Source organism: Carlito syrichta, unplaced genomic scaffold (assembly GCF_000164805.1).
Source record: "Carlito syrichta isolate Samal-C Ts95f unplaced genomic scaffold, Tarsius_syrichta-2.0.1 Scaffold305043, whole genome shotgun sequence".
NCBI lineage: Eukaryota > Metazoa > Chordata > Mammalia > Primates > Tarsiidae > Carlito > Carlito syrichta.
In genome coordinates this window covers 300,509-309,562 of record NW_007249139.1, presented here as the reverse complement: position 1 = coordinate 309,562, position 9,054 = coordinate 300,509, and the positions used below count along the sequence as shown (strand labels likewise).

At 49.8% G+C, this 9,054-nt stretch overlaps 1 protein-coding gene across 1 annotated transcript in view; it reads right to left on the bottom strand.

Annotated features, from left to right (window-relative positions):
- Positions 1 to 5,334: 5,334 nt before the first annotated feature.
- CLPSL1 (colipase like 1) overlaps positions 5,335 to 9,054 on the bottom strand; it is a 5,795-nt gene continuing 2,075 nt past the window's right edge. Inside the window, exons 2-3 of the mRNA XM_008061068.2 lie at positions 6,478 to 6,600; positions 5,335 to 5,574 (exon numbers count right to left, since the gene is read on the bottom strand). Of these exons, the coding sequence (XP_008059259.2) occupies positions 5,428 to 5,574; positions 6,478 to 6,600 (270 nt within the window). The 3' untranslated portion in view covers positions 5,335 to 5,427. The remainder of the gene's footprint in view (positions 5,575 to 6,477; positions 6,601 to 9,054) is intronic.

Below are 9,054 nucleotides of genomic sequence, written 5' to 3'. Positions count from 1 at the left end.
CCGCCTCAGCCTTCCAAGTAGCTGGAACTACAGGCGTGTGCCACCACACCCAGCTAATTTATTTTATTTAGTGTCGAGACGAGGTCTCGTCATGTTGCCCAGGTTGGTCTTGAACCCGTGGACTCAGCAATTCTCTCACCTCTGACCTCCAAAGTGCTTGGATTATAGGCGTGAGCCACCACACCTGAATTTTGTTGTTGTTGTTATTGTTTTGGAGTCAGCGTCTCACTCTGTTGCCCAGGGTGGGGTGCAGTGGCACAATCAAGACTTATTGCAGCTTTGACCTCTTGGGCTCAGGTGGTCCTTCCACCTCAGTCTCCTGAATAGCTGGAGCTATAAGTGTGCACTACTATGCCCAGCTAATTTTTTGATTCTTTTGTAGATACAAGGTCTTGCTATATTGCTGAGGCTAGTCTCAAACTCCTAGGCTCAAGCAATCCTCAAGCCTTGGCTTCCCAAAGAGCTGGGATTACAGGCATGAGCCACCATGCCTGGTACTTTTTTTTAAAACATAGCTATTAGAAAATTTAAAATTACATGTATATCTTGCATTTTCTTTTCACTGGATAGTGCTGTTGTAGACTCTTAGTTTCTGCTGGTTTTCAGCATCAGAGACCTGCATCTTTTCAGCATAGCACAGGCACAGTCTAACTGTACAGCCCAAAGCACCTAGATAGTCCCCGACTTGCAATGGTTTACCTTACAATCTCTTGACTTATGGTGGCATGAAAGCAATGTGCATTCAGTAGAACATCAATAAATGACATGAGATATTCACACTCTATCCCAAAATAGGCTCTGAGTTAGATGGTCTTCCCTAATGTGAGTGTCTGAGCCCATTTAAGGTAGGCTAGGCTAGCTATGTTTGGTAGGTTAAGTGTATTAAGCGCATTTTCAACTTTAGATATTTTCAACTTACAATGGGTTTATGGGAACATAGCCCCATCATAAGTTGAGGAGCATCTGTACTTTTCTCCCCACAAATTTCAAAGCCTTTGTCAATGACCACTTTTTCCACAGGGCAGCTGAACATCCACTGCTTGGGAAGGGGTCTGGAACATACCACAGTAGCCTCAATATTATTCTGAGCAGAAAGCATTTGAGAATAGGCTTTTTTCTAAACCCTTTTATCTGCCTAAGTGCAGAACCCCCCAGAAGAACTCACTTGTCAAAAGTCCTCTACTGGCCAGGAGCAGTGGCTCACGCCTGATCCCAGCACTTTAGGAAGATGAGAAGAGAGGCTTGCCTGAGCCCGAGAATTCAAGGCCAGTTGGGGCAACATGGTGAGACCTCATCTCTACAATAAATAAATAAATAAATAAATAAATTAGCGGGGTGTGGTGGTGCACACCTGTAGTCCCAGTTACTTGGAAGGCTGAAGCGGAAGGCGTCCAGCAGGTTGAGGCTGTAGTGGCTGTGAACATGCCACTGTACTCCGGCCTGGGTGACAGAGACTTCGGCTCAAAAAAACAAAAATCACCTCCTAGAAGTTTCTCGAAACCAGGGAAGATTGGCTGTTACTGCCTGAGAGAAGTCAGCACCACACCTAAACAGTCATGGTCACAAAACTATTTTATCTCCCATCTTTTGTCCAAAGGGTTTGTTTATCTTTCCTAACAAGTGCCCTTTCTCCTCCCCTTCCTCTATCATGATGGTATATAAGTCCCAAATTCTAACTTCCTCCCATTTTCCTGTGAACTCCCCTACATTCTGAATAAAAATCTGTCATTTCTCTTTCTCATATGTCTTTTATCAGCTTAATTCTCAGGTCCCCAACTACCGAACCAAGAGGACAAAAGAAAACTTTCCTTCCCCGACACTTGGAACCAGTTACGTCAGTTACACATCTCCCCTGCCTTTTTTTTTTTGAGTTGGAGTCTCACTCTGTTGCCCAGACTGGAGTGCAGTGGCCGCTCCCGGCCACTGCAGCCTCGACCTGCTGGGCTTCGGTGATCTTTCCGCCTCAGCCTTCCAAGTAGCTGCAACTACAGGCACGCGCTAGCACGCCTGGCTGATTTTTGATTTATTGTAGAGATGAGGTCTCGCCAAGTTGTCCAGGCAGGTCTCGAACCCGCGGGCTCAGGCAACCCACTCACCTCAGCCTCCCAAGGCGCGGGATTACAGGCTGAGCCACCGAGCCCGGCTCCCTGCTTTTTTTTTAAATGTATGAAACTAAAAATGTTCATTAAAGGCAACTTGAGGTTTTGGGGATTTTTTTAAAGGCATATTATATTCCTGGATAAAAACATTCAATATAGTAAAGAATTAAAATTTCTTCAAATTAATTTGTTTTATTATATATAGTTAAGGTGTACCACATGATGTTTTGATATACATATCTTGCCATACATATCCACAGTCAAGCAAATCAATGTACCCATCATCCCATATGGCTACCTTTGTTTTTGTGTGTGTGAGTGGTCAAGAGTACCTACAATGTACTCTCTTGGCAAATTACAAGTATACAATACATACCATTGGCGACAGTCCTCATGTTGTACATTAGATCTCTTAGATGTATTCATTCTACATAAATGCAACTTTGTACCCTTTGACCTACATCTTCTCCTTCCCCTGGCCCCTCTCTCATACCTCTAGTAACCACCTCATTTTTTTCTTTTTTAGATTCCACATGTGAGATCATTCGGTATTTCCTTTTTGTGTCTAACTTATTTCACTATGTCTTCTTCTAGGAGTTTTATAGCTTCAGGTCTTACATTTAGGTCTTTAATCCATTTTGAGTTGATTTTTGTGTATGATGTAAGATAAGGGTCCAATTTCATTATTTTGCAATGTGAACATTGTTTTTCCAATGGCTTTTTTTTTTAAGAGACAGTGTCTAGGGCCGGGATCAGTGACTCAGCCTGTAATCCCAGCACTCTGGGAAGCCAAGGCGAGTGGATTGCCTGAGCCCATGGGTTCGAGACCAGACCTCATCTCTACAATAAGTCAGAAAATGGCCAGGCGTGGTAGTGCATGCATGCAGTTCCAGCTACTTGGAAGGCTGAGGCGGAAGGATCGCCGGAACCCAGCAGGTCGACGCTGAGGTGGCCGTGAGTGTGGCGTTGCACTCCAGCCTGGGCGACAGAGTGAGACTCCAACTCAAAAAAACAAAAAGAGAGAGAGAGTGTGTCTCACTCTGTGGCCCAGACCAGGCAGGAGAGTAATGGTGCTACTGTAGCTCACTGATCATAGCTCACCACAGCCCTAAACTCCCAGGCTCTAGTGAGCCTCCCGCCTCAGACTCCCAAGTGTCTAGGACTACAGGCATACACCACCATGCTCAGCTAATTTCATTTAATTATTTTTTGTAGAGAAATTATTTCACTATATTGCCCAGGCTGGCCTCAAACTCTTGGCCTCAAGAGATCCTCCCGCCTCAACCACCAAGTAGCTGAGATTACAGGCACACACCACTGCACCCAAACCTACCATCATTTATTAAAGAGATTATCTTTTATCCATGGTGTCTTCTTTGGCCCTTGTTGAAAACTAGTTGACTGTATAGGCTTGGGTTTCTTTCTGGACTCTCTATTCTCTTCCCCTTCCAATGTCTTAAGACACTGGTTATCCCCGGAAGCTGGATTTCCAGCCCCCACCTCTCCTTCCAAGGTTGTTTCATAGACTTGCTCCAAATGGGGGGAGTTCATCCAACACTATGAAAGCCTGGTTGTCTGTCTGATACATTTAGTACAGGGTAGCATATTCCACCAAGGTATAGTTTACACATTTTGCTACGACTAACAAGGAGGAGCTCCAAGTACAACCACAGCTTATATCTGAAATTCTGAGCATCATAAACCCAGCAACCTGGAGGGCACATCTGGCCCCAGTTCTGGGGGCTTTTATTTAATCAGCAGTGTGGCTGAATATGGAACTTTAGGCTCAAAATCTGAAATGTAACCTGAATATAACAGGGCTGCCTTGAGGCCTACCTCTGCTGCCAATGCCATGCACAGACAAGCCAGCGAGCATCTGACTCGACAAGCCTCACAAAGCACAGTAGAACTTCTAAAACTCCTCTTGACGCATTCTCTCCCCATGCCCACACTGCACAGTAGGTGCTCCCATCTCCCTTTTCTCACTTTTTTAGAGACAAGGTTTCCGCTCTGTCACCCAGGCTGGAGTGCAAGTGGTACAATCAGAGCTCACTGCAGCCTCTAACTCTTGGGCTGGACCTTCCACCTCAACGCCCCGAGTAGCTGGGATTCCAGAAGCAAGTCACTGTACCTGACTCTTTTCTCACCCTCCTTCCTTTCTATCCCTCATGGCCTCCCAGAAGATTCGGGTTCAGTACTTTCACACTGTGTGACTTTGAGCAAGTTGCTCAATCTCTCTGCTCCCCTGTTGTCGTCGGATTAAGAGATTATCCTTTACCCATGGTGTCTTCTTGGGTAAGTCTATGAAACAACCATATGTGCAAGGCATCTAGAACTGCCCCTGGCATCTAGTAAGTGATCGATAAACACTGGCAATTCTTTATGCACATCTATGTTTTGTATACCTTCTTTCACATTTCTGAAATTTCAAGTTGGGGAACTGAGAGATCAAGTATAAATTGAGCTTTTATTTTTTTACTTTTTTATTTTTTGAGTTGGAGTCTCACTCCGTCGCCCTGACTGGAGTGCAGTGGCCGCTCCCGGCCACCGCAGCCTCGACCCGCTGGGCTCTGGCGATCCTTCTGCCTCAGCCTTCCGAGTAGCCGGAATTACAGGCGCGAGCTACCACACCCGGCTGATTTTTTGATTTATTGTGGAGATGAGGTCTCGCTGCCCAGGCGGGTCTTGAACCCGCGGGCTCAGGCAATCCACTCACCTCACCCTCCCAAAGTCGCGGGATTACAGGCTGAGCCACCGAACCCGGCTTTGAGCTTTTATTTTTATTTTACTTTTTTTTTTTTTGTAGAGATGGGGTCTTGTCATGTTGCCCAGGCTGGTCTGAACTCCTGAGCTCAGGCAATCCGCTTGCCTCAGCTTCCCAAAGTGCTGGGATTACAGGTGTGAGCTACCATGCCCGGCCCTAAACTGGGCCTTTAGGGGGCAGATTATGAATTGGGCTGAAGCCAGAAAGAGATTGGGGTAGGAGGAGAGCTTAGGTCTCCTCTGGGGGGCTTTCATTCATGCCCCAACCAGGGAAAGACCCCAAGCCCAAGAGTCCCTTCCTGCTTCCTTCCTCATGCCCCCAAGATTCCCCCCTCCCCCATCTATTAAGAGTAACCTGTACCGTGCCCACCCCAGTTCAGTCCACACAGGCCCCAACTCTGTGGGCAGCAAACATCCGAAGCTCTTTATTTCAATGCTGTTTGTGCCATCCCTTCCCCTCTCCCTTCTTGTGGAGGCTCTGGGGACCAGGGGCAGGAACACACAGTTCTGGGTAGGCAGGATGGTGGGTGGCAGCCGAAAAGGAGGCAGCAAGAAAGAGGGAGCATTAGAACAACATTCTCTTAGTTGGCTTCTTGTTTTCAGTTTTCTGACAACGGCCGTAGATGATGACTCTGAACGATTTCTCATTCTTCGGAAACACACAAGTCAGGCTCGGCCCACAGGGACACTCGCGGTACAGGCCAAAGAACATCTGGGAAAGGCAGGACTTTGACTTTGATCTTGAGGGTGGCTCTCCCCTCAGCCAGGAAGAGCAGCCCTTCCCCCACCCAGCTCCAGGGCCCAACTGCTTGCCCATGGCGAGGAGCCTGGGGACAAAGGACCGCTCACGCCACGGCCCAGAGCGGTGCCTCCGGTTGCCTTCTCCAGGCTGGCTCCCGGAGTGGCCTGGAGCCTCCCGTCTCGTTCCCTCCATCCCTCTGCCTGTCACTAACCTATCTGCCTTTTTTTTTTTTTTAGATTGGAAAACACAGTTTATTTTGAAAGTAAATTAGAAAAAGAGGGGAGATTCACCTCCCCAAGGTAGGGGAGGGGGCCAAAGCTAGGAAAACATGGCGGCCATGGCTCAAAGAACACACGGCCTGGCCAGTGCTCAACAAAACAACGGCCTATCTGCCGGTCTTAAGTGACAGATGCACCGCGGTGGGGCCCCTTCTCGACTCCTTAAGTTCCCTCGTGGGCAAATCAGCTCCCCTCTCCCACACCCAGGACGTTGCCTGTGCCCTTCGCCCTCCAGGAGTACCGCGGCCACAACAGATCTCCTGGGGCTAGGGGAAGAGGGGGCCTGGGGCCGAGGTCGGACCTGGCTGTGTCCATTCACTGTGCTACTTTCGGGGTCTGCAGAGACGACCCCTGAAGAATGAGAACCCGCATTAGGAAGAGAAGCCTCTGGGATTCCAAGCCCCTGGGGGGGGGGCGGTCCCATCCTGGGTCTGTCCGCGGGCTCCCCCTGTCGGCTGGAAGGTGCAGTCCCAGCGGAGAACCCCCGGCTCCGGGTCATTTCCGCCCACCGGCCCTTCCCCCCTTCCCGGGGATCTGGGCCCGCCCCGGCTGCCACTGGACCCTTCCCCGGCTCCCCACCAGCGCCGACACCCACCTGCGTGTGACATACGCTGCCCTCGGACCCCTTCTCTGCGCAGTGCGACTCGCAGCTGTCGGGCGTCCGGCGGCAGCACTGGCTCTTGCACGCCTTGCTCAGGATGCAGATCTCCCTGACGTCCTGCGGGGAGGACCAGCTGTGCCCAGCCCTGGGGACCGGATCCGCCCGAGGTCCCGCAGGGAGACAGGTGCCCCGCCCGTCACGCCCGCCTGCGCCCTCGCCGTCCACCCAGGGCTTCCGCCCCTCGGGGCTCCTAGCCCTAGGAGGCGCCCTCACCACCGCCACCCCCCTCCAGACGGGCGGTCTCTAGTTGGGAACCGGGAAGGGGGAGATGCAGGGTCCCCGGAGGGGACTGAACAAAATCTTAGCGTCCCCAAAACAGGTTGCTTCCCACACACCCCAGCGTGGTCTAGACTTTCCCGCCTTTCTCAAGCACTTCCTTCTGCTGCAGGACCTGTCTCTCCTGCAAACTACTTAACCCTTTCTACTGAGCTTGATGGCCATAGAAATGATAATGGGGGGGACACAACATCAACAAGGGTACCTGATCTCAAACCAGGCAAAATGGGGACCCAAAGGAGGCCCAAACTTCAACTGTATGATGACCACTTGTATACCTAATCCTGAATTGTACCCCACACTTTCTTTTTTTTAAGCAGGATTTATTTATTTATCCCCCCTCCCGAGTTGGAGTCTCACTCTGTCGCCCAGACTGGGGTGCAGTGGCCTCTCCCGGCCACCGCAACCTCGACCTGCTGGGCTCTGGCAATCCTTCCTCCTCAGCTTTCCAAGTAGCTGGAACTACAGGCGTGTGCTACCACACCTGGCTAATTTTTAAATTTAGGGTAGAGATGAGGTCTCGCCACGTTGCCCAGGCTAGGCTCAAACCCGTGGGCTCAGGTGGTTCTCTCACCTCCAGCTCCCAAAGTGCTGGGATGACAGGCGTGAGTCACTGTACCTGGCATTTCCTGGTGGATTTTTTTTTCAAGTTGGAGTCTCACTCTGTCACCCAGACTGGAGGGCAGTGGCATGCTCCCGGCCACCGCAACCTCAACCTGCTGGGCTCTGGCGATCCTTCCTCCTCAGCTCTCCAAGTAGCTGGAACTACAGGCACACGCTACCACACCTGGCTAATTTTTTTCTTTTTTTTATTGTAGAGATGAGGTCTTGCCAAGTTGCCCAGGCGGGTCTCGAACCCGCGGGCTCAGGCAATCCACTCACCTCAGCCTCCCAAAGTGCTGGAATTACAGGCTGAGCCACCGAGCCCGGCTAGGATTTATTAAAAGGATAGAAAAGCTCCCACAGTGGGAGGGGACCCAAAGGGGTTGCTCATACCCCAGATTTTAAAAATAAAATAAAAATTGAAAAATTGAAATTAAAAAATGATAATAAGACCACCTTTTTACTAAGGAGCTTGTGGACTGGAAATGTCTAACAGATTTCTTGCAGGAAAAACCCCTCCCCTTGTCTCCTCCCATCTAGTCCACCACCTTGGCAGCAATCATGTGACTAACCCGTCCATCTGCCTGCTGTCCCCTGATGTCAGTACCTGCCCTTACCTGCCCCTTTGTGATGAGGAGGAGCAGACCATCACCCAATCACCTTAATGACCTTCCCCCAGCAAAGGGAAGGGTTAAAAGGACTCAGCCATGAGCAGCCCAACCATTGCTTTGCTAAGCTATGGTGTGGCCATGTGCTCTTTGAGCTATGGCCAGAACATCCTGTCTTAAGCTTTGGCCCCCTCCCCTGTGTTGGGGCGGTGAGTCTCCTCTTTCTCTCTCTCTCTCTCTCAATTAGTTTTTAAATAAACTATATTTCCTAGTCTAACTTCTGTGCAGTTCTTTGCATCATTCACACGGTACCAGATGGCACACCAGATGCCCACACCCCAGCGGGCCTGACCTCTAACATTCTGGAAGTCCTGCTGGGAGTGTAACCTAACAGGGAGGTTGAGAAGGAAGAATCGCCTGAGTCCAGGGGAGGTTGAGACTGCGGTGAACTGTGATCATGCCACTACACTCCAACCTGGGTGACAGAGTGAGGCTGACTCAAAAAAAAAAAAAAGAATGTAACTGATGGAGGTTAGGAGGGCATTGCCTTTGGGGCTCTATGGCTGAGGGGAGCATGAGTGAGCCTTCCCAGGGGCCCAGGTGCTGGAAATTCTCTACTTCTTGTCCTGGTGGTGGTTATGACAGTGTTTGCATAGGTTCAAATCCAATGATTTTCATGTAAACTAAAGATGTGGGCATCTTACTGTATGTAATTTTTACCTAACATATATTAAGTCCTATTAATTAATAATTATTGTGTAAATGATATCTATAATCCTATCTGTTATGTATCATTAAGTGTTATAAAGAGAAGAAAGTAGCCGGCTCGGTGGCTCAGCCTGTAATCCCGCGCCTTGGGAGGCTGAGGTGAGTGCATTGCCTAAGCCCGCGGGTTCGAGACCCGCCGGGCAACTTGGTGAGACCTCATCTCTACAATAAATCAAAAAAGTAGACAGGTGTGGTAGTGCGCGCCTGTAGTTCCAGCTACTCGGAAGGCTGAGGCGGAAGGATCGCCGGAGCCCAG